This window comes from Amblyraja radiata, chromosome 4 (genome assembly GCF_010909765.2).
Source record: "Amblyraja radiata isolate CabotCenter1 chromosome 4, sAmbRad1.1.pri, whole genome shotgun sequence".
NCBI classification, from domain to species: Eukaryota; Metazoa; Chordata; class Chondrichthyes; order Rajiformes; family Rajidae; genus Amblyraja; species Amblyraja radiata.
In genome coordinates, this window is record NC_045959.1 from 108,232,542 (window position 1) to 108,258,908 (window position 26,367).

The 26,367-nt window shown below is 44.9% G+C and overlaps 1 protein-coding gene across 1 annotated transcript in view; it reads left to right on the forward strand.

Annotated features, from left to right (window-relative positions):
- Window positions 1-6,061: 6,061 nt before the first annotated feature.
- Window positions 6,062-26,367, forward strand: part of ralyl (RALY RNA binding protein like) — a 405,283-nt gene continuing 384,977 nt past the window's right edge. Inside the window, exon 1 of the mRNA XM_033020191.1 lies at window positions 6,062-6,335. Within this exon, the coding sequence (XP_032876082.1) occupies window positions 6,080-6,335 (256 nt within the window). The 5' untranslated portion in view covers window positions 6,062-6,079. The remainder of the gene's footprint in view (window positions 6,336-26,367) is intronic.

Consider the following 26,367-nt stretch of genomic DNA (forward strand, 5'->3'; position numbering starts at 1 on the left):
AGGTGCAGGAGTAGGTCATTCAGCCCTTCGAGCCTGCACCGCCATTCAATATGATCATGGCTGATCATCCAACTCAGTATCGTGTACCTGCCTTCTCTCCATACCCCCTGATCCCTTTAGCCACGAGGGCCACATCTAACTCCCTCTTAAATATAGCCAATGAACTGGCCTCAACTACCTTCTGTGGATAGATCGGCCATGATTGAATGGCGGAGTAGACTCAATGGGCTATTTCTGCTCCTATGACTTATGAATTTATTAATTTGAGATTATTGCAAGACAATCCAACAATGCCTTAGTGATTCACTCCTCCCAGGATTATTTTCCTTGCAACATGCCACAAGTGGGATCAATCATTAATCTGGTTTGAACAATGTCCTTGAAGCTCACTGCAATGAAAATATTAATTCAAAGCTCGAATTCCATCAGCCGCATGGTATCCAGAAACTTTCAGTGGAGTAAGCGCATTGCTCAAAGTATTGTTTTAATGATATAGCATCCAGCCTGAAGCCATGACTGTCATCGAGACTTCCTTTCATATGCCTGAGAAAAAGATTTACGCTTTAATACCAATAAGATTTTTTTTTTTCACTTTTGTAGGTCAATCAAATGTCCAACACAAATAGATACGTCGCTGTGTTTGCAAATTGGTGCTCCGGTTTCATCACCTCAGAGACACACAGGTTGTGTAGGTTTTGGTCTCTGTAAATTGTCCGTAGTGTGCAGGATAGAACTAGTGTAGGGGTGATCGTTGGTCGGAGCGGACTCAACCGGCCGAAAGTCCTGTTTCCATGCTGTATCTAAATTAAACTAAACATTGTTGCAAGGAGAACACTGCCAGTGTGTTGGTGGACTTTTCACGCATTATAACATTTAATGTAGCATCTTGAAGTACGTGTTGAGCCCGCATTGCTGCTGGTGAGGATGTTTCCACTAATGGAAGAGTCTAGGATTAGAGGTCGTAGCCTCAGGATTAAAGGATTATTTGTATGCTGCAATGGCAACTCAAATTTCACCACACCAATTGGTGTTTGTGACAATAAATGTCCTAGCCCTTTGTCCTTTGTCCTTTGAAAGGATGTTCCTTTAGGAAGATGAAGAGGAATTTCTTCAGTCAGAGGGTGGTGAATCTGTGGAATTCTTTGCCACAGAGGCTGTAGAGGCCAAGTCAGTGGATATTTTGGCAGAGATAGATAGATTCTTGATTAATACAGGTGTCAGGGGTTATGGGGAGAAGGCTGGAGAATGGGTTTCGGAGGAGGGAGAGATGGATCAGCCATGATTGAATGGCAGAGTGAACTTGATGGCCTAATTCTGCTCCTACCTTATGGAGTCCAGTACAGTATATGAGAAGATTCCACTGGAACAACAACTTGGCGAAAGTCCTGTTTTGCTTTAAAAGTAGATTTAAACTGGATTTTCGGTTCCCGCAAGAGTCACACTTCCTGGAGCTGAAGTCGGTGGAGGAGAAAGAACTGCTTACAATGTCAGGACATTGTCATGTACCATCCAAATGCTGATGCTCTACTTTCCAGCAGACTCTTCTAACAGAAATATCTGTCTGATCAATGACAGGAGAGAATACTTTAGGAAGACAGTGAGTGAGACGAAACGTCTCCTTCAGGATAGCTTATGCACAATATGTGTGTCTCCTATCAAGAAGACATAGACGCACAGAGATGAAGAGCACCAAAACCATCCCTTGGGCCAACATGTCCATGCTTGCATTCTGAACACCACCCAATCTTTCTCTCCAGAGATGCGGCCTGTCCCGCTGAGTTACTCCATCATTTTGTGTCTATCTTCGGTGTTTCCTTCCTACACATGTCCATGCCTACCTTCTTCATAATCCCACTTGACCGCATTATGTTTCTGGCCTGCTATGCCTTTCCTATTCAAGCTCCTGTCTAAATGTCTCAAGCATAGTGATTGTATCTGACCCCACCACCACTCTTGACTGCAAGTTCCAGAAAACAGACATTTTTTTAATTTGGAGAAACTCAGCGGGTGCGGCAGCATCTATGGAGCGAAGGAAATAGGCGATGTTTCGGGCTGAAATACTTTTAGTTTTCAAGATACAGCGTGGAAACAGGTCCTGCACACCGAGTCCGCGCTGACCAGCGATCCCCCCATACACTAGTACTATCCTGCACACGGGAAATTTACAGAAGCCAATTAAAATGACACGCCTGCACGTCTTTGGAATGTGAGAGGAAACCGGCGCACCCGGAGAAAACCCACGCAGGTCACAGGGGAAACGTACAAACTCTGGACAGACAGCGCCCATAGTCAGGATCGAACCCGGGTCTCTGGCGCTGTAAGGCAGCAACTCTACCTCTGCGCCACTGAGCCGCCCACAAATGTAACAAAATCTTTCCCCACTGTGACGCAGCGGTAGATTTGCTGCCTTACAGCGCTTGCAGCGCAGGCTCATACTGACTATATATATTATATTTCTTAGATATAATAAAGAGTCCAATATTTTAGATTGAGGGAACAACACAGTTTTACAGAGCTACTGCATCTAGCAATCTTTACAGGGCAGCACAGTGGTGCAGCTGGTAGAGCTGCTGCCTCACAGCGCCTCAGACCTGTGTTCCACTGTGACCACTGGTGATTTTCCGTGAGGAGATTGTACATTCTCCCAATGACCACGTGGGTTTCCGTCGCGGTGCTCCGGTTCCCCCCCCCCCCCCACATCCCAAAGGCGTGCAGGTTTGGGATGTCAAACCAGGGCAGAACCTTCACAGTGAATGGCAGGGCTCCAGGGAGTGTTTTCAAGTAGAGGGGTCGAGTAGAGGGGTGCAGTTACGGGGAGAGGTTGGGCAGGCTAGGTGATCTTATAGAAATGTATAAGATCATGAGAGGAATTGAGCCCTTTACCCAGAGTAGGGAAATCAATAGCCCTAGCTGAGAGGGGAAAGATTTAATAGGAACCTGAGGATGTTGGGTATATGGATTGAGCTGCCAGAGGAGGTAGTTGATGCGGGTACTACAATAGCATTTAATAGACATAGGGCAGCATGTTGGCATTGCGGTAGAGTTATTGCCTTCCAGCGCCAGAGATCCCGATTCGATCCTGACCAAGGGTGCTTGTCAGTACGGAGTTTGTACATTCTTCCCGTAACCTGCCTGGGTTTTCTCCGAGATCTTCGGTTTCCTCCTAAACTCCAAAGACGTACAGGTTTGTAAGTTAATTGGCTTGGTATCATTTTTTTTTTTCAATTGTCCCTAGTGTGTGTAGGAGAGCGTTGACGTGTGCGGCGATCGCTGGCCGGCGCAGACACGGTGGGCCAAAGGGCCAGTTTCCGCGCTCTAAACTAAACCTCTTCTTCTTATCGGGTCCATACACAAGATTAGAAGTTGTTCAGCAAGAGCTGAACACACTTCTCGGCATCAATGGTGTCTGTCTTGCGCTTCCTGTGCTTCTTGTGCGTGGTGGTGGAAAGATTGGTGCAAACAGGTCCGCAAGATGAACGCTCTCTCCTTGACCCAGAAGCTAAATTAAAACATTTGGACAGGTACATGGGTAGAGCGATATGGACCAAAACCGGGCAGGTGGGTTAGTATTGATGGGGGCATCTTTGTCAGCATGGGCAAGTTGGACCGAAGGGCCTGCTTCCACGCTGTATCACTCTATGACTCTAAGGTAAACTACTGTGCCAATGATTCTGTAGTGTACCTGGTTACTTCGGTAACTGAAGAAAATGTGTTGACGAACTGAAGAAATATGTCACATTAATACATTTTCAACATACTTCAACAGTAGAATAAAGAAAGTTTAGCACTCTTTTGAAATCTATAATTTTTTAATGAGAATTATCCCTCAAATATAAAAAGAACTGATATCTATAATTTTGGAAATGTTAATTCTTAATTCACAAACCCTTTGTGGTCAGATATAATAGGGATCAGTGCAAAAACAATTTTTTCTGATTTGCAGTCATTGCATTAAACAGCGCTATAATGAGTGTTCAAATTACTCCCAAACAATCCTACTCGATCTAATTCAGATTTCCTGAAATAAAAGCCACTTCGTTACTGAAGCCAAATTAAAACACGTTTTCTTCAAAAGATCTATTGACTTAAAAACCAGACTCTGTTATTTTGAATTTCAGCTTCAAAGCTGCAATTTATCTTTAATTTGTCACAGCTGTCAAGGCATCTGTTGATCAAACGAAAACATGCCAATGCCTGCAATTAAATTTATCGTCTTCAGTTTAAAATATCTTCCAAGACTGTGTGTACAAAGTGAGAAAAATTGATAAATTAAGAACGAAGTATGCACCTTAGGAACAAGGGTTAAGAGCTCGATCGTATAGCAAACACTCAGGAACAAAGGAGATTTCAAGGATTAGTTGGCATTGTGGATATCTTGGGTACTGACCTCCCCCACCAACCTTCCCCGCCAACCAAGGGATCTACTGGAGATGCTGCCTCAAAAAAGGCAGCCGGCATCATTATAGCCCCACACCACCGTAGCCACACTCAACTTTCACGCCTACCATCGGGTAGATTCCTACTGTCGGGGTCCTTGGATGGAGCCAAGTTCGGGAGGTGTAGGGACACGTGTTGCATCGCCTGCAGTTGCAGGGGAAAGTACCTGGGGAGCGGGTGTATTGGGCGGGAAGGGATGAGTTAACCGTGAAGTTGCGGAGGGAACGGTCTCGACAGAAAGCGGAAAGGGGTGGAGATGGGAAGATGTGGCTGGTGGTGGGATCCTGTTGGAGGTGGTGAGAATGTCGGAGGATTGATTATGTGCTGTATGCGAAGGCTGAAGGCGTAAAAGGTTAAGATCAGGGGGACTCTGTTCCTGTTAGGACTGTTCCCCCAGTCCCTCACGGATACTGACCTCCCCACCATCGAGGGGATCTACAGGAGGTGCTGCCTCAATCATCATCAAATCCAGCATCATCAAAGCCCCACACCACCCTAGCCACACTCAAAACTCACTCCTACCATCGGGTAGAAGGGATAGGAGTCTAAAAACTATGACGTCCAGGTTCAAGAATAGATTCTTCCCAACAACAATCAGGCTCTTGAACACTGCACAACACTAACTTCAGCTATGAACTATGGACGGCCTTTGGTTGCACTATGGACTTTGACTTTCTTTGCACGAGTAATGGGGTTATTAATCTGAACTTTGTTTTTCAAATATCAAAATAGGCATTGTGTTTACAGCCCTGTTATACTACAGCAAGTAATGTTTTCACTGTTCCATTGTCAGTGCATTTGACAATTAAACACTCTCGACTCTTGTGTGGGAAAGAACTGCAGATGCTGGTTTAAATCAAAGAAACATGTTTCCCAGGTGGTGAATCTGTGGAATTATTTGCCACAGAAGGCTGTGGAGGCCAAGTCAGTGGATATTTTTAAGGCAGAGATAGATTCTTGGTTACTACGGGTATCAGAGGTTATGGGGAGAAGGCAGGAGAAATAGTTAGACAGGTAGATGGATAAACTCATAGTACAGTGTGGAAACAAGCCCTTCGGCCCAACTTGCCGACACCAGCCAACATGTCCCAGCTACACTGGTCCCATATTCCAGCGTTTGGTCCATATCCCTCTAAACTTGTCCTATCCATGTACCTGTCTAACTGTTTCGTAAATGTTGGGATAGTCCCAGCCTCAACTACTTCCTCTGGCAGCCTGTTCCGTGCACCCACCACCCTCTGTGTGGAAAAGTTACCGGTCGGATTCCTGTTAAATCTTTTCCCCTTCGCCTTGAATCTATGTTCTCTTGTCCTTGATTCCTCTACTCTGGGCAAGAGACTCTGTACATCTACCTCATCGGTATCGAACCCGGGTCTCTGACGCTGAGGGGCAGCGGCTCTACCAACTGACCCACTGTGCCGTCCTAAATAGTTAATTCACACTTTGCAAATTCTACAAAGTGTGTACATTGAACATTTGAGGATGAGTTAAAACAGGTTTCAGATCTAAACTGGAGCAGGAAGATTAGCTCCAATGGGTCTGTGTGTCCTTGGGACGTTGACATTGCTGCTAAGTGGTTGCTGTCTTATTTTTTGAGGCGTTCAATTATTTTTTCTTTTCTCTCAGGTGAAGATTATCTACCATGACTAGCAAAACACAGACCAGCAATGTTACCAATAAGAATGATCCCAGGTCCATCAATTCCAGAGTCTTCATTGGCAACCTCAACACAGCCATTGTGAAAAAAGCAGACATTGAAGCTATTTTTGCAAAGTATGGAAAGATAGTTGGCTGCTCCGTGCACAAGGGATATGCGTTTGTACAGTACTTGAATGAGAAGAACGCTCGCTCAGCGGTGGCGGGGGAAAATTCCAGAATAGTGGCAGGACAACCTCTCGGTAAGATCACCTCCTTTTCTACTGAAGGCTTGTGTCTCGTGGTGTTCCGTGTGTGCGTCAGGAGCTCACAAGAGACGCACTCGGTGCGTGGAAATGTTGAAGCGTTTTAGACCTTGGCCGTACGACTAGGAACGGCACAGGGTCCCGCAGCTGGTGGAGCTGCTGCCTTATGGCACCGGAGACCCGGGTTCGATCCTGGCCTCGGGTGCTGTGTGTGTGTGTGGAGTTTGCACGTTCTCCCTGTTTACCGCGTGGGGTTTCCTCCCACATCCCGAAGACGTGCGAGTCTATAAATCAGCCTCCAGTGCGTAGGGAGTGGATGAGAAAGTGGGATGACGTAGAACCAGTGTGAACGGGTGATGTATGGTTGGCCTGGACTCAGTGGGCCGTGGGGGCTTGTTTTGATGTTGTATTGTATCTCTAAACTAAACCATCAAAAAAGCTGCCTTGAAATTGATTTTTGACCATAAATGGTGTGCGCCTTGCTTCTACGCCTTTTTACAGTACTCAAAAAATGATCACATTGATGAAAGTTACATTTGAACAATCATTGTGATGCTTTCCCCTCATTCTGTTGCTCCTGTGCAATTCCTAATGTCTGCAGAGATCTCAGTTGCCATACTATTGCTGCTAGGAACCATGGGAAGTGGGTCAAGCCATATACAGGACACTCTTCATGGCTGCCACAGAGGGAACTATGCAACAGGCTTCAACAGAGGGAAGGGAAGACACAGCAGAGAAGAAAGGAACATCCATTTCCACCAGGTCTTGAAATCTGTGGAACTCTTTGCCACAGATCGCTGTGGAGGCCGTCAATGGATATTTTTAAGGCAGAGATAGAAAGATTCTTGATTAGTATGGGTGTCAGAGGTTACAGGGAGAAGGCAGGAGAATGGGGTTAGGCAGGAGAGATAGATCAGCCATGATTGAATGGAGGAGTAGATGATGGGCTGAATGGCCTAATTCTACTCCTATCACTCATGAGTTTATGACCCGATGACTGAAATAGCAGATTTACGAGCATGTTGCCAGGACTCGAGGGCCTGAGCTAGAGCTAGAGGTTGAGCAGGCTAAGACGATATTCCTTGTAGCGCAGAAGGATGAGGGGTGGTCTCATAGAGCTGTACAAAATCATGAGATGAATAGATTGGGTGGATGCACAGAGTCTCTTGCCCAGAGTAGGGAAATCAAGAACCAGGGGACATAGGTTTAAGGTGAGGGGAGAAAGATTTCATAGGAATCTGAGTTGTAACTTTTTCACAAAAAGGGTGGTGGGTGTATGGAACAAGCTGGCGGTTGAGGTAGTTGAGGCATATGCTATCGCAATGTTTAAGAAACATTTAGACAGTTACATGGATAGGACAGGTTTAGAGGGATATGGGCCAAATACATTTAGACGGGACTGGTGTAAATGGGTGTCCGCTAGTGTGGGCAAGTTGGGCCGAAGGGCCTGTTTCCAAGCTGCATGACTCTTTGACTACGTGGCTTCAAGCCACTGCAAGCCATGCATGATACAAGTAGAGGTCAGAATAGTGACCTTTGCAATCCGAAGCTGCTGCATGGAATCACAAGCATAGAACAGATCTTCCGGGAAGCAGATCAGTAACCGATCAGCATAATAATAAAACAAAAGATTAAAGTTTCAGCTAGAACACTCATGGTCAGCAATTTAATGCAAGGTCTGCTATCTCTTTGACAGAGTGTGAAAATTGTAGGTGGAATGTTGCATATTTTTGTATAAATTTCCGTCATTTTTGTAAAGATAAGCATCGAGTATGTTTCTGATATGATCACTATGAATTGCCAGAGGAGGTAGTTGAGGCAGGTACAATAACAACATTTAAAAGATGCTTGGGTAGGTACATGGATAGAAAGGTTGAGAGGGGTATAGGGCCAAACATGAACAAATGGGACTATCTTATGAGGGGCATCTTGGCCAACATGGACAAGTTGGGCCAAAGGGCCTGTTTCCGTGCTGTGTGACTCTATGGCTGTGAGATACCAGGGAGGTGAGTCCGGGCCACTGTGAACCTTGGACACTGAGGAAACTGCAGATGTTTGGATCTTGAGCAAAACACAAGGTGCTGGAGGAACTCAGCAGGTCAGGCAGCATCTGTTGAGGGAATGGGCAGGTGTGTTTTGGATCCACACAAGTCCCACCTGCCCACATCCCTCTAAACCTTGCATGTTGCACATCGGATGTTAGATATGTTACCTACATATGGAACTCACAGCGCCAGAGACCCGGGTTGGAACCTGACTACAGGTGCTGTAGAGAGTTTGTACGTTCTCCATGTGGCTGCGTGGGTTTTCTCTGGGTGCGCTGTAAATTTCCCCTGGTGTGTAGGATGCGAAATTAGGATAACATAGAACTAGTGTGCGGGGATCGATGGTCAACTTGGACACAGTGGCCGAAAGCCCTGTATCCATGCTGTCTTTCTAAACTAAACTGAACTGATCAGCACAATGACATCAGCCAGTAATCTTTTTTGATTGCCAAACAAAGCTGATTCTAGTCACTGATCTCAAAACTGATTCACGCATTAATGAGAAGAAAGAAGAGGCTTAATTAACAACACAAGGGATGGAAGCATGATGGGAGCATTTCTGGTTCTTATGCCGCTCAATAATATCATAATACCAGACCCAACGTTCCTGGACTAACATTATAACCCTTGATTAAAAATTAACAGCTTTAATAAACACAGTTGTCTTTTGAGAAACAGTTAATCCTTGAGCGGATTAATCTTTTAATTAAAAGTAAAGTGCACATTGATGGGAAGCATAATCATAATGTAGCATCTGCTTCTAACGTATTTGGTGATGAAGTGCTTTGAGAGGTTGATTACGGCGCATATCAACTCCTACCTCGACAAGAAACCCGACCCCCTGCAGTTCGCTTACCGCCACAACAGATCAATGGTGGATGCGATCTCGCTGGCTCTCCACTCCGTTCTGGACCACCTGGACAACAAAAACTCATATGTCAGGCTGTTATTCATTGACTATAGCTCGGCATTTAATACAATCATCCCCTCCAAGCTGGTTACCAAGCTCTCAGATCTGGGTCTCTGCGCATCCCTCTGCAATTAGATCCTCAACTTCCTCATTCACAGACCATAGTTCTGTCCGTATTGGTGGAAATGTGTCAGACTCGATAACAATCAGCACGGGAGCACCTCAAGGCTGCGTGCTCAGCCCTCTGCTTTACTCATTCTATACTCATGACGGCATAGCCGGTCATAGTGCGAACTCCATCATCAAGTTCGCCGACGACACCACTGTTGTGGGACAAATCACTGATGGGGACGGGTCAGATTATAGAAGTGAGATCGACCGATTGACCAAATGGTGCCAGCACAATAACCTGGCTCTCAACACCAGCAAAACTAAGAAATTGATTGTGGACTTTGGAAGGGGTAGGATAGGGACCCACAATCTCGTTTATATCAACAGGACGATGGTGGAAAGGGTCAAGAACTTCAAGTTCCTGGGCGTGCACATTTCCGAAGATCTCTCCTGGTCCCAGCACACTGATGCAATTATAAAGAAAGCACATCAGCGCCTCTACTTCCTGAGAAGATTATGGAGAGTCGGTATGTCAAAGAGGACTCTCTCGAACTTCTACAGGTGCACAGTAGAGAGCATGCTGACTGGTTGCATCGTGGCTTGGTTCGGCAACTTGAGCGTCCAGGAGCGGAAAAGAATGCAGAAAGTTGTGACCGCTGCCCAGTCCATCATCGGCTCTGACCTCCCCATCATCGAAGGGATCTATCACAGTCGCTGCCTCAAAAAAGCTGCCAACATAATCAAGGACCCAAACCATCCCGGCCACGCTCTCATCTCTCCGCTGCCATCAGGTAGAAGGTACAGGAGCCTGAAAACTGGTACATCCAGGTTCAGGAACAGCTGCTTCCCCACAGCCATCAGGCTATTAAACTCGCCATCAAACAGACTCTGAACTGTAACAGCCTATTGCACTTTATCTGTTTATTTGTGTGTATATTGAACTGAACTGAACAGTACTGTATTTATGCTTACAATATTCTGTTGTGCTGAAGCAAGCAAGAATTTCATTGTCCTATCTAGAACACATGACAATAAACTCTCTTGACTTGACTTGACTTGACGCTCTGTCAGTGCTTGTTTACATAAGCATTCTGACATTTTCAGAGCCAGATGCACTCACAAATCAGTCCGCTCTGTTTGAGGAACTTGCTCCCAGAGCATAAACCTACTCCGTGGATTGGCTGCCCGTTGCAAATCGAATGGCACGATGGCACAGGCGGTAAAGCTGTTGCATTACAGCGCCATAGTCCCGGGTTTGATCCTGCCATCGGGTGCTGTCTGCGTGGAGTCTGCACGTACTCCCTCAGACCGTTTCCTCCAACATCCTAAAGACGTCTGAGTTTGTAGGTTAATTGGCCTCTGTAAAATTGTCCCTGATGTGTAAGGCATGGATGCAAAAGTGAGATAATATAGAACCAGAATGAACACGTGATCAATGATTGGCATGGACTCAGTGGGCCGAGGGGCCTGTTTCCATTCTGTATCTTTCGAGTATTCAATCATGCTGTTTATTTCACCACTTTGTAATTGAGAATGCACTTGATGCCACAGCTAAATCACTATCTCCATGTTATTTGTTCGATGCACAAATTGAAGAGACCTTGTTCTTTGCCATAAACAACACAAATTCCAATATCACCGATAAGGATTCCTCAAGAACACAGAAATCATGTAGGTCATAACTCAAGGAAGTAGCAATGCTGTATTTTTCGTTGCAGACGGCAGCAACAAGCTTGAAGCCATAGATAGAGAGCTTGAAAGCACATGCGGTATCATCGATATGTGTCTCTTGTAGAAGGAGGACATCAGCATTAAGGTCCTTAGCAGATCTTGAGATGTATTCATTCTTTGCCCTGTACATTCCTTCCACATTTAGCTGGTGGATGAATGAATAAGTTTATTGGCCAACTATTCACATACAAGGAATTTGCCTTGGTGCTCTGCACGCAAGTGACAACATGACATACGGTGACAGTTAGGAATGACACATAAAACATTAAACATTAATAATAAAACATTATTGATTAAACATGTGAATTAAATAAAATACCAGAGGTTACAGATTTTTGGTTATTGTGTAGAGCTACTACTCGTGGAAAAAAAGCTGTTTTTACGTCTGGCTGTGGCAGCTTTAACAGTCCAGAGTCGCATTCCAGAGGGAAGTGATTCAAAGTGTTTGTACCCTGGGTGAGAGAGGTCAGAGATGATCTTACCCGCTCGCTTCCTGGCCCTAAACTGGGTAGAGATTTCCCGATACTGCGGGAGTTTTGGCCCTCGAAGGGCCATTTGGGTTAAGAGTCACTAGTGGCATGGTTAAAAGTCACACCAAATCACTACATCTATTTGTTTGTGCACGTCGGGTTGATTGCATTAGTCGAAACAGGGTGGACCACGTGACGGTTGCAATCTCCCACCTCTGTCACAATCTGCCCAACGCGCCTGAAGTCCCGCAAACCCTTCTTGTCTACTGTCAAATCCCTGGAAGACTTTGACTCCAAGATTGATACCAACACCAACAACGGAGAGGTCATCACAGACCCCACAGTGAAACCACCGGGATTTGATCTCCATCGCAAGTCAATGGCTAACCCGAACAGAATCTGCACCCTCCATGCAAGAACAGCCCATCACCTGCATGCGTGGGGGATAACAGACAGCCCTGCTTGTGACTGCGGACATCCAGACCAGACCATCCCACACATCGTGAATGACTACCCACTGAGGCTTTCCCCCTGGTGGCATCAAAGCCAGCCACCCAGCAACTGATGCTGTCCTGGCCTGGATGTCTACCCTTGACCTACAACTTTAGGCTGTGCACGCCATATGCAAGAAGGACTGATAAGGATCAAGATACCTTGCATGGTCTTACCATTAGACTTGTCGCTAACTTCACAACATTTGCAAGCACCAGCCTTTTATTCCCCTTGTGTTCAATTCTGTACTTCAGGCTGACCATAATTAATGGAGAGCATCACAGACTGGCTGCACTAAGAGTCATTGAGTCAATCGAGTCCCTAAGCAATTTTGTCATAGTTAATGGCTATGATTGCACTGTATCTTGCTGCCAGTGTGTACGTGTGCTGTGTTGATTCTGAAACTCTAATCAGTTTCAAAACTGAGTGTACAGACACACCTACATAAGACCACAGGAAGGTCAAACAAGGGCGGCAATGTGGCACAATGGTAGAGTTGCTGCCTTACAGCGCCAGAGACCGGGGGTTCGATCCTGACCACGGATGCAAACTGTACATTCTCCCTGTGACCACGTGGGTTTTTTCCGGGTGCTCCGGTTTCCTACCACACTCCAAAGACGTACGGGTTTGTAGGTTAGTTGGCTTCTGTAAATTGTTCCCAGTGTGTAGGATGGTGCTGGTGTATGGGGTGATTGCTAGTCATCATGGACTTGGTGGGATGAGGGGCCTGTTCCCACTCTTTGTGTCTTAAGTAATGCAAAGTTAAATGTGTGGTTTATTAAAGGGCTCTTCGCAGAATGCCGAATTGACAATTTTAGTTAAATAACTATTTTGACTCAGTTCTATAGAACCAAAGAACAGCAGATGTTAGTTAATACACAAAAGGACATAAAGTGGTGGAGTAACTGAGGAGGTCAGGCAGCATCTCTGGAAAAAGACACAAAAAGCTAGAGTAACTCAGCGGGTCAGACAGCATCTGTAACTCAGTGAGTAAGAAAGCATCTCTGGAGAAAAGGAATAGGGGACATTTCGGGTCAAGACCCTTCTTCAGACATCATCTATTCTGAAGAAGGGTTTTGGCCCGAAACATTGCCTATTTCCTTTGCTCCATAGATGCTGCCGCACCCGCTGAGTTTCTCCAGCATTTTTATCTACCTTTGATCACCTATTCCTTTTCTCCAGAGATGTTGGCTGGCCCACTGAGTTACTCCAGCTTTTTGTGTCTATCTTCGTTTTAAACCAGTATCTGCAGTTTCTTCCTGCACAGATGGCACAATGGGCTAAGTGTTCGGCTGGCGACCGGAAGGTAGTCGGTTCGAATCCCGCTTGGAGTGCATACTGTCGTTGTGTCCTTGGGCAAGACACTTCACCCACCTTTGCCTGTGTGTGAATGTGTGTGAATGTGTGTGAGTGATTGGTGGTGGTCGGAGGGGCCGTAGGCGCAGATTGGCAGCCACGCTTCCGTCAGTCTGCCCCAGGGCAGCTGTGGCTACAGAAGTAGCTTACCACTACCGAGTGTGACTGAGGAGTGAATGAATAATGCGATGTAAAGCGCCTTGAGTATTAGAAACGCGCTATATAAATCCCATCCATTATTATTATTATTATTTCTGCAGAACATTGATAGGTGGTGTTTCGGGTCGAGACCCATCTTCAGACCCTTTGACAACTAAGCCAACTAAGTGTGTTTGCTTTTGAGGACTATGTTTCTTATCTTTAAACCTTTTCTGCTAAAATACCAAAGGCTGAAATTCAGGTGCACTACTTCAATCGTTGCGCAGTACACAAAGGAAATTATCGCACCAGGGACCATGAGCAGATCCATCGCTGTGAGCAGGACTTGTTGGCTCAACTTCCGGGCATCTTGGGGTTGCAGAGAATCATAGCTGGGAAAAGAGGAATAATTGGGTTAACATATCCTGAGCGTTTGGCTGCACTGGGTCTCCACTCGCTGGAGTTCAGAAGGATGAGGGTGGATCTTATTGAAACATACCGAATAGTGAAAGACTTGGATAGACTTGGATGTGGAGAGGATATCCACTGGTGGAAGATTCCAGGACCAGAGGGCACAGCCTCAGAGTAAAAGGACGTACCTTTAGAAAGGTGATGAGGAGGAATTTCTTTAGCCAGAGGGTGTTGAATCTGTGGAATTCATCGCCACAGAATGCTATGGAGGCCAGCGGATATTTTTGTGGAGATTGATAGATTCTTGATTCGTACGGGTGACAATGGTTATGTGGAGAAGGCAGGAGAGTAGGGTTGAGATGGAAAGATAGATCAGCCATAATTGAATGGCAGAGTAGACTTGATGGGCCAAATGGCCTAATTCTGCCCCTATAACTTGTGAACTTATGAAAACAAATTCATGTGAATAACATCATTAAAGTAGACGGTGGAGGCAAAATCTGGTAGAAAATATTAAAAGTATTAAAAGGTTTCAAGGTCAGTTTATTGTCACATTGCCAATTAAGGTACAGTGAAATTTGAGTTACAATGCAGCCATACTAAGTGAAAAACAATAAGACACACAACCACATAAAAGTTGTGGCAATCAAAGCCCCCGCAGCCGACGATTGTAGCTCCCGAGTCGGGGTGATCGAAACTCTCTCCGCGGCATGGAGCTCCCTAGTCGGCATCTTCTTACCGGAGACCGCGGGCTTTACGATGTGAAAGTCCACAGGCAAAGGGATCGCAAGCTCCACGATGGTAAAGTCCCACAGACTCCTGCGGCTTTTAGCACCCGTCGATCTCCAGGAAAGGTACTGTTTTCGAGGTTGAATGATCTTGGTGTTTAGAGGGACATGAATCACCAAATGCAGGGAACTGGGATTGCAAACAATATGTTGGCCTTTATTGCAAATGGACTTAGATACAAGAATGGAGGCATCTGTTCCAAGTATCTCTCTGTTTTCACACAGAACGTGGTAGTTTAGCCAAGTTCTATAACAGCATTTACTGTAAATGGCATTTGGACCGGTATATGGATAGGAAAAGTTTAGAAGGATATGGGCCAAATGTGGACAGGTGGGACTAGTGTAGATGTGGTATCTTGGTCAGGATGGGCATGTTGGGCCGAAGGGCCTATTTTCATGCTGTATGACTCTATGACTCTATCTCAAACTCTGGTTATACTACAAATGTGATATAGTTATGTAAGCTTGGTTTCCCTACCGAAGAAAGAAAATGCAGGTTTGTTATATAAAAAGAGATTAGGCAACTAGTTTTATGATCTGTTGTGTTTAGGAAAATGAGGGGTGATCCTATTTAAGTAGTATTCCCCTGCCTCTCATTTTGAGGAAAGGTCTCGACCTGAAACGTCACCTATTCCTTTTCTCCAGAGATGCTGCCTGACCCGCTGAATTACTCCAGCATTTTGTGTCTATCTTTGGTGTAAACCAGCATCTGCAGTTCCTTCCTACACATAACTTCTAATATCGACAGGGTTGATGTGGAATTGATTTTTCCCTTGGCTGGGGTGTCTAGATCCAGTGCTCAAAATAAGAAGACAAACATTCAGGATAGAGATGCAGATACATTTCTACAGCTGTGGGTAGTGAATATTTGGAATTGTCTACCCAAGTAGGTTGTGTAAGCTCGGTCACTGGTGTGTATTCAAATATTTGGATATTAAATGTATTAAAGGATAGGTGGCCTTGGATAAATGATCAGTCACAATCATTTTGAAACAAGTGGTACCACTTCCTTACATTTCTTTGGTTCTTATGAAATGCTTGGAGTTAAGCCATATATGAACACAAAGTTATATTTTTTAGTTTAGTTTAGTTTAGTTTAGAGATACAGTGCGGAAACAGGCCGTTCAGCCTACCAAGTCTGCACCGACAAGCGATCCCCGCACATTAACACTATCCCGAAAGTGGCGGCGCTGGTGAACGGCTGCGGCTCGCCTGCAGTCCGTTTGTTTTTACTTTATTGTGTTGTTTTTTTTCGTTTTGTTTAGCTAAGTTTTTGGTTTTAGGTTGTGTTTATGTGTGTGGGGGGGGGGGTGAAACAGGGCTTGCTGTCTCTCCCTTCAGGGGAATGCGACTTTTTTGTCGTCTCCCCCTTCTCTGCCTCCGTCTGCGCTGAGGCCTAATGGCGGAGCTGGCGACCTCGAGGCGCCGGAGGCAGCCTGTCAGGACTCACCCTGGGCTCGCTCCCATGAGGGCGGCCCTACTCGGGGCTGGAACGGCGCTCCCGTGAGGGGCTGTGACGCTCCCGTGAGGGCGGCCTGGCGCGGGGCTGAGATGCTCCCGTGGGGGCGGCCCAGCTCGAGGGTAACGGCGCTCCCGTCGGGGCGGCCCAGCTCGAGGGTAACGGCGCTCCCGTGGGGGCGGCCTGGCGCGGGGCTGAGACGCTCACGTGAGGGTGACCCGGCTCGGGGCTGGAACGGTGCTCTGGTGGCTGAGGCGGCGTTCTGGCGGCGGCGGCCTGAGTCCGGGGTTCGGCCGCGGGCCAGTGGACGACGTTGTCAACAGCTGTGTCCGCTGGACTGGAGGGCGGCAGCTTCGACCACCCCGGGCCGCGGTGTTTGAACCGGCCCGTTCGCGGAGCTCGGTGAGCCGCGGGACTGATTTACCATCACCCCGGTGGGGAATCGCCTCAACGCAGAGGGAGAAGAGGAGGGAAGAGACAGTAACTCTAAGATTTTTGCCTCCATCACAGTGAGGAGGTGTTTGGTGGACTCACTGTGGTGGATGTTAATTTGTGTTTACTGTCTGTTCTGTTGTTCATTATTGTATTATTGTATGTATGGCTGCAGGTAACGACATTTCGTTTAGACCGTAAGGTCTGAATGACAAATAAAGGATCTAATCTAATCTCTGCACACGAGGGACATTTCTGTTACATTTATACCAAGCCAATTAACCTATAAACCTGTACGTCTGGAGTGTGGGAGAAAGCTGAAGCCAAAGATCTCGGAGAAAATCCATGCAGCTCACGGGGAAATCGTGCAAACTCCATACAGACAGCACCCGTAGTCAGGATCTAATCCGGGTCTCTGCGCTATAAGGCAGTTGCTCTACCGCTCTGCCATTGTGCTGCCCTGTTTGAAAGAGGTCCAGATACCACTGATGATCAATGTCCTATTTAACAAAGCAATCCAAAACCATTTTAACACACTGTCAGGGATCATGTAAATTAATAAGTTTGGAACATGAAATTAAGTTGGATGATTAGCAATGACATAGTTTAAAGAATCTGTCACAGGGAATGTAGTTTGGCTTTGTCCATGGATCACACACTGAAAAATAACTTAGTGTGTGAACTAGCTAATGAGGCATCAGGCCAAGTCAGTGGGCATGCTGGAGCTAACAATTAAATGGCCACGCAATATAAGTATATTTCTGGAAATGTCTCTAAAAACATGAAGGGATTTCAGCTGGCAAAGTGGCAAGGACTGTTCTGGTGGCAGGTCAGAGAACAGGGCAGTTTTTTTCTAGAATCCAGCAGCTAGTTAATTTTTAAAAAGCATATAAGAATGGAGAAAATTAACTTGGAGGGAAATTTTGTATAGAGTCATAGTCATAGAGTGATACAGTGTGGAAACAGGCCCTTCGGCCCAACTTGCCCACACCAGCCACCATGTCCCAGCTATACTGGTCCCACCTGCCCACGTTTGGTCCATATCCCTCCAAACCTGTCCTATCCATGTGCCTGTCTAACTGTTTCCATATACCCACCACCCTGTGAAAAAGTTACCCCTCAAATTCCTATTAAATCTTTTCCCCTTCACCTTAAACTTATGTCCTCTGGTCCTTGATTCACATAATCTGGGCAAGAAATTCTGTGCATCTACCCGATCTATTCCTCTCATGATTTTATACACCTCTATAAGATCACCCCTCATCCTCGTGTGCTCCAAGGAATAGGGTTCCAGCCTGCTCAACCTCTGCCTATAGCTCAGACCCTCTAGACCTGGCAACATTCTCGTAGATCGTGTATGTATTATTAAACCAAAGACAAGGAGTTTCAATGGATATATAAATAGGAAGGACGCAACTAAGGTAGGTGTGTGATCTCCAGAGAATGCGGCTGATGAACTAATAACAGGGAAGCAAACAATTGGCAGATAAAAATGGCACACGATAATAGAGTCGTACTTTGAATGTTCAGTTTAGTTCAGTTTATTGTCACGTGCTACGATGAAAAGTTTTTGTTGCGTGCTATCCAGTCAGCGGAAAGACAATACACGATTACATCGAGCCATTTACAGTGTATGTCTAGGGAACACATGATAAGGGAATAACGTTTAGTGCAAGGTAAAGCTAGCAAAGTCCGATCAAGGATAGTCCAAGGATAGTCCAAGGATCACCAATGAGGTAGATAGTAGTTCAGGACTGCTCGCTGGTTGTGGTAGAATGATTCAGAATTCCTTACTTTTCCCTTTAAACTATCGATGACCTCCTTTGTTACCTATAGGTTGTGCTTCCATGTCATGGATACCCCCTTTCTAAATGGGATAAAATCCTGCTGAGCGTTATGGACCTACTGTTTGAATATCTGCCATTGTTCTTCAACTAACCCGTCTCATTTTCTCAGTTCCCCTTAGATAATTACACTTTCCTACCAAAATAATTGTCCTAATTTAAATTGAAGGCAGTGGTTTTAGTCATACAGTCATAGTCATACAGCGTGGAACAAGCCCTTCGGCCTAAAGTGCCCACACTGGCCAACATGTCCCAGCTACGCTAGTCCCACCTGCCTGCGTTTGGGCCATATTCCTCTAAACCTGTCCTATCCATGTAACTGTCTAACCATTTCTTAAATGTTGGGATGATCCCTGCCTCAACTACCTACTCCGACACCTAGTTCCTTACACCCAACACCGTTGGTGTGAAAAAAATTACCCCTCAGATTCCTATTAAATGTTTTCCAATTCACGTTAAACCTATGAAATCTAGTCCTTGATTCCCCTAGAGACGTGTCAGCCTGATCTATTCCTCTCATGACTATACACCTCTACAAGATCACCTCTCATCCTCATGCCCTCCAAAGATGAGTCCCAGCCCGCTCAACCTCTCCCGATGGCTCAGACCCTTAAGTCCTGGTAATCTTCTCTGTGCCCTTTCCAGCTTGACAACATCTTTCCTATAAAATGGTTCCCAGAACTGAACACAATATCCTAAATGCAGTCTCACCAACGTCTTATATAGCTGCAACTTGACCTCCCAACTTCTATACTCAATACTCTGAATGTTGAAGACCAATGTGCCACATTCCTTTTTGACCACCCTATCTACCTCCACCTTCAAGTGTGTGTACCTGCACTCCTAGATCCCTCTGCTCTTTAACAAATCCCCTGAGCTCCTTCATTCACTAGTCCTGTGATGTTCGCTCTCGAGGAAGATGTGGAAATCTATCGTATTGTGGTCACTGCCCTGTCCTAAGATATATATATCCAATTGGCAAATATATAACATCGTACATAGAACACTACTGCACAGGAATTTGCCAATTGACCCATAACAATAATAATAATAATGGATGGGATTTATATAGCGCCTTTCTAATACTCAAGGCGCTTTACATCGCATTATTCATTCACTCCTCAGTCACACTCGGTGGTGGTAAGCTATTTCTGTAGCCACAGCTGCCCTGGGGCAGACTGATGGAAGCGTGGCTGCCAATCTGCGCCTACGGCCCCTCCGACCACCACCAATCACTCACACACATTCACACACATTCACACACAGGCAAAGGTGGGTGAAGTGTCTTGCCCAAGGACACAACGACAGTATGCACTCCAAGCGGGATTCGAACCGGCTACCTTCCGGTTGCCAGCCGAACACTTAGCCCATTGTGCCATCTGTCGTCCCATATGTGCCAAACATGATTCCAAGTTGAATGATCTCATCAGCTTGTACATAATCCAAATTCTTCTATTCCCAGCACTTCCAGATGCCTATGTAAAAGCCTTTTAAACGCAACTATCATAGCTGCCTCCACCATCACCCCTGGCAATGCATTCCAGACCCCCACTATTTTCTGTGTAAAGATCTTACCCCGCATATCTCCATTAAACTTTTCCCCAATCATCTTATAGCTATGCCCTCTAAAGTTGGATATTTCCACCCTGGGGAAAAAGATGCTGACTGTCTACCCGAGAGTGCATCAAAAATTACGATGCTCCTTGCTAATTTACAACAGTCCCCTATCTATATCTAGTGTAATAATGGAGTTGAAGAAATGCAAGTCTATTTCAGAGTTAACACCCACAAGTGTTTATGCCCATGTACCAAGCTGTTGTAGGGAATAAGATCACTACCATAAGTGTTCTAGATTTCAGGTGGCAATGGGTAAGATGCTGCAGTGGTCCAGTGTTGTCTGATAAGGATAACAATTTAACTCAAACCACCATGGGGCCATGGAAATGGCAAAATGAGGCCCAGCGCAAATTGGAGGAACAGCACCTCATATTTGGCTTGGGCAGCTTACACCCCAGCAGTTTGAGTATTGAATATAAACACAAGTCAAGTCAAGTCAAGTTTTATTCGTCACTTGCACATAAAGTGCAAGTGAAATGAATTTTCCAGCAGTGGTACAATAAAAAAGAACACACAATACACAATAATAATTGATAACACAAACATCCACCACAGCATTCATCACTGTGGTGGAAGGCACAAAAAGCTGGAGTAACTCAGTGGGACAGGCAGCATCTCTGGAGAGAGGGAATGGGTGACTTTTCGGGTCGAGACCCCTCTTCAAATGAATATTGACTTCAAGTAGCCCTTGCTTTCCCTCTCTCCATCTCTCGCCATCCTAGTTATTCTAGCTTGACTGTCCTCCCGATAACATTTTCCTTGACCTTCGTCCCCTTTGATCTCTCGTTTTCACACCTTACCCTTCCATATCTCCATGTCTCCCTCTCCCCGGGTATTCAGTTTGAAGAAGGGTCCCGTTCCTTCTCTCCAGAAATGCTGCCTGGCCCGCTGCGTTACTGCAGCATTTTGCGTCGATCTTTGGTGTAAGCCAGCATCTGCAGCTCCTTCCTGCACACGGGAATGGAATAACTTTAGATAGTCAAAGTATGAGAAGGCTCTGTCAATGTGATGTCGCGCTGAAAGACCAAGACGTATGCTCCTTCATGCAGATGTGAATTTATTCATGTCTGCAAATAGATGAAACAACAGGTTGCACTTACTGAGCTCCTGTCATCTCTCAGGATGTTTCAGCACCGCACTGCATTCCTACCTGGCACTACAACGGTGTTGACTCCAATTCTTCAACCAGCGAGAATGATCAAAACACAGCACGGTAGTGGGAAAAGGGGTTATGAAAGGTGCATGACACAAAATTATGGAGTAACTCAACGGGTAAGGCAGCATCTATGGAGAGAAGGAATGGGTGACGTTTCGTGTCGAGAACCTTCTTCTGACTGAAGATGTATACACAGATGTCGAAATTCTTACAAAATTCTTAAGGGGTAGGACAGGCTAGATGCAGGAAGATTGTTTCCGATGTTGGAGAAGTCCAGGACAAGGGGTCACAGTTTAAGGATAAGGGGGAAATCTTTTAGGACCGAGATGAGGAAAACATTTTTCACACAGAGAGTGGTGAATCTCTGGAATTCTCTGCCACAGAAGGTAGTTGAGGCCAGTTCGTTGGCTATATTTAAGAGGGAGTTAGATGTGGCCCTTGTGGCTAAAGGGATCAGGGGGTATGGAGAGAAGGCAGGTACAGGATACTGAGTTGGATGATCAGCCATGATCATATTGAATGGCGGTGCAGGCTCGAAGGGCCGAATGGCCTACTCCTGCACCTATTTTCTATGTTTCTATGTTCTATGCAGCGGAAGGTTGGTGCTCGGTAATATTTTTGAGTTTTCACGCTCTGATGTTCGCCTCAACTTTTCTTTAACTTCAACCAGTTAAACTTGTTTGGAATGTTTCTTACAATGAAGCTGGCCCGGTCATTCATCATGTTGTGGACAATAGCAATGAAAAACCAATTGCTTTTGAGTCATACGGACTGGCCATACGTGAAAATAAGTACGTTGAAATACAGGAGGAGGCTATATTTGGAAACACTGTTTTACCTCTTTGTAGAGTCAGAGTCATAGAAACTTAGAAAATAGGTGCAGGAGTAGGCCATTCGGCCCTTCGAGCCAGCAGCGCCTTTCAATATGATCATGGCTGTTCATCCAAAATCAGTACCCCATTCTGGCTGTTTCCCCATATCCCTTGATTCCCTTAGCCCTAACAGCTAAATCTAACTCTCTCTTGAAAGTGTGGAAACAGGGACTTGTTAAACATTGCAATAGTACATGCCTCAACCACCTCCTCCAGCAGCTCATTCCATCTACCTACCACCCTTTGTGTACAAAGTTGCCAACCAGGTTCCTTTTAAATCTTTTCCCCCTCACCTTAAACTTGTGTCCTCTGGTTCTTGATTTCCCTACTTAGGGTAAAAGACTCCCTATCCATTCCTCTCATGATCTTGCACACCTCTGTGAAATAACTGCTCATCCTCCTGTGTTGCAAAGAGTAAAGTCCTAGCATGCTCAACCTATCAATCAGCATGGATTTGTACAGATACTGTAAGTGAAGAAACACATTGAAACTAGGTTGTATGTAGTTCCGGTCACTGCACTATAGGAAGGACATGATTGACCTTGAGAATGCAGAAAAAATTCACAAGGATGGTGCCGAGATTGGAGGATTTAAGTTACTCAAAGAAAGGCACAACAGAGGATGTACTTCCTGCGGCAGCTGAGGAAGCACAATCTGCCACAGGCAATGATGGTCCAATTCTATACGGCCATTGTAGAGTCTGTCCTCAGCTTCTCCATCATGGTCTGGTTTGGCTCAGCCACCAAGCACAACATCCGGAGGCTGCAGCGAATCGTCCGATCAGCTGAGAAGGTTATGGGCTGCAACCTTCCCTCCATTGACGAACTGTACACGGCGAGGGCTAGGAAGCGAGCGGGTAAGATCATCTCTGACCCCTCTCACCCTGGCCACAAACTCTTTGAATCACTTCCCTCTGGAAGGCGACTCCGGACTGTCAAAGCTGCCACAGCCAGACATAAAAACAGTTTATTTCCACGAGTAGTAGCTCTACTCAATAACCAAAAATCTGTAGCATCCTTTTGCTCTGCTTTTTTATTTAATTCACATGTTTAATCGATAATGTTTTATTATTAATGTTTAATGTTTCATGTGTCATTCCTAACTGTCACTATATGTCATGTTATCACTTGCGGGCGGAGCACCAAGGCAAATTCCTTGTATGTGAATACTTGGCCAATAAATGTATTCATTCATTATCGAGAGATTGGATAGGCTGGATTTATTTTTTCCATGAAAGAAAGAAATCTCAAAGATGACATGATATACTGTAGATATATGAGATTGCAAGTGGCATAGATAAGGCTGGAAGCCAGTATCTATTTTCCATGATAGGGGTGTCTAAAAATAGCAGGCATACATAGGTTTCAGGTGAGAAAGAGAATGAATGAATGAATGAATGAATGAATGAATGAATGAATGAATGAATGAATGAATGAATGAATGAATGAATAGAACTTTATTGTCACCAAAGATACTAGAGCGGAGCGGCTCTAGTATCTTTTTTATTTTATTTTATTCATTTTTTTATTTATTAGAAGTACAATACAGTGGTACATTTTTTTCAGGTGCCAAATATATGTTGGCATGTTACATTCTATGTACATTTTTTTTTTTTTTTAAGAAATGAGAGAGAGAAAAAGAGACTGGCGTAGAAAAACGTGTAGTGTGTGTAAAGAAAGGCAAAGAAAACGAAAAGAAAGAGAGAGTGAGGGAGAAAAGTAAAAAAGAGGAAAGAGAGAGAGAAAGAGTAGAAAATAGGAGATAGGAGATGAGTATTTGTATTCTTGGCCACCTTTCACCCAGACCTGAACCAGTTGGTTTTTACGATTCTGTTGAACCACATGCATCCAAGAAGTCAATAAATGGAGACCAACTCGATAAGAATTTGTCTGGTTTATCTATTAGGAGGAATCGCATTTCTTCAAGATGTGCTGTGTCCAACATATTTATAATCCACATTTTAAGCGTTGGTATGGGTGTATTTTTCCAAAATTTGAGTATAAGTTTTTTGCTATTATTAACCCATAATTAAAAAATGAATTTTGAAATGTGTTTAATTTATTCCCGTCTCCAGTTACTCCAAGTATAATCATTTCAATGTTAGGCTCCATTTTTATCTTGAATAATTTTGTAAAATTATCGCACCAAAATTTATGAAGTTTTATGCAGGAAACAATAGTATCTTTGATTGTCACAGTGAAATTCTTTGTTTTGCATACCCAAGGTATGCAAAGAATCGCTGTTTAAAGGGCGCCGAGAATGCCACAAAGTATTGCATGCTAGGACCTCATTTGTTCTCACCCCCACCCCCAATGGTGAACTAATCTAAGATATGGTGGATACAGGAAGTTTGTTAGCATTTAAGAGGCATCTATACAGGTAGTTGAAATGAGCAGGGCATAGAGGGAGGTGGAATTAATGCAGGTAAATAGGATTAGTATAGATAGGCATAGTGTCAGCATAGATATACTAGGCCAAAGGGTCTGTTTCAATGCTGCACAACACGATGGCTCAATAACCGGCCAGAGCCTTGTGATATCTCTGGAAAACAGACAATCAATCAGCTGTGTTTGAACGTAACCTTGCGATAATGATTTGTTAATAAATTGTACACCTTTAGAAATAACATATTGGTGGAAAGACTAAAACGCTCTATCTGGAAATATTTATCTCTATCTTAAATCTCATGTCATCTCACTCACCGAGCTGACACATAGATCTGTAGTAAATTATTCTATTGCAATAAATCAGAAGGTTATCCAACACCTTAATTTTTTGAGTAACACTTGTCTTGCAGGTCTGGTATGACATGTGTCTGGAGTCGATGTGTTTTTGGATATAATTGGTGCCTCTGAACTTGATTAAAGGAGACAGCAGATTGCTGAGTGCTCTATCTTGCAGTATAACATCAATTCACAAATAACCTTCTCCACAGCTGCTTCTTCGAGGGGTGAATTCCTGCAACAATATTCTTATATTAATTGGTTCTCCTGAGTATCTTTGTGCTGAGTTTTGAGTGAAGCTTGTTAGTGTTTCAAGATTGGGGAAAGCACATAGCTCTCTAATATGCACCTCTGGAACGTAAACTGAACTCAATTCAGTTATTCCCTTCATTACTGCGCAAGGAAAAAGCAGTAATGGTGTCCCTCTGATAGTTAAAGAAATGTTGTTACTGGCTCGAATTTTCCTCAAGTTAGCAAAACTGGAATACATGTGAGAACTTTTTGCTTGAGTGAACCGTGAGAAATTACTTTCTTAGTTACACGGGGACAAAGGTCATACAGCATGGAAACGGGTTCTTCAGCCCAACACGTCCATGCTGACCAACATGCTGTCTGAAGAAGGGTCCCGACCCGAAACATCATCCATTCTGTTATATTCCGGACGGCAGAATGAAGAATAAGACTTAAGAGTCTGTCCCACTTGGGCGTCATTTGCGCGACACGCAGGTGGTGCGCGAAGATTTTGTGAATCCCAAAATCCTGAGGCGCCACGCGCAACTGCGCATCACTGCCTCCGTCACCACGCACCATGCGTGTGTAATGCACGCCATGCGCGCATCACGTGCACGTCACGACGCGTAAATTATGTCGCGTAAATGACGCCAAATGAAGCCCGAGTGGGACAGGCCCTTTACATACTGGTTGCCTGGATCATGAGAGAGAGATTTATTACCTAGCATTCCCTGCTTATATTGAACACCAACTCATTAACATACACATGAATATGTATGAATACATTATACTTTCCTTCTATCCAGGGATGCTGTCCCGCTGAGTTACTCCCGCATTTTGTGCCTATCTTCGGTTTAACCCAGCATCTGCAGTTCCTTCCTATACATGCTCCATCTAAACTAGTCTCACGCCGGAAGCATGGCAACCCTTTTGTGCTGCCTCAATGTAATCTACTATCCCTACATTCTTTTACTTAAGTAAGTGTAGGGAGAAACTGCAAATGCTGGTTTTAACCAAAGATGGACACAAAAGGCTGGAGTAACTCAGCGGGACAGGCAGCATCTCTGGAGAAAAGGAATAGGTGATGATTCTTTTAATTTAGTTTAGTTTAGAGATACAGTGCGGAAACAGGCCCTTCGGCCCATCGAGTTTGCACCAACCAGCGATCCCCGCACGTTAACACTAGGAATTTTTTTTACATTTATACCAAGCCAATTAACCTACAAACCTGTACTTCGTTGGA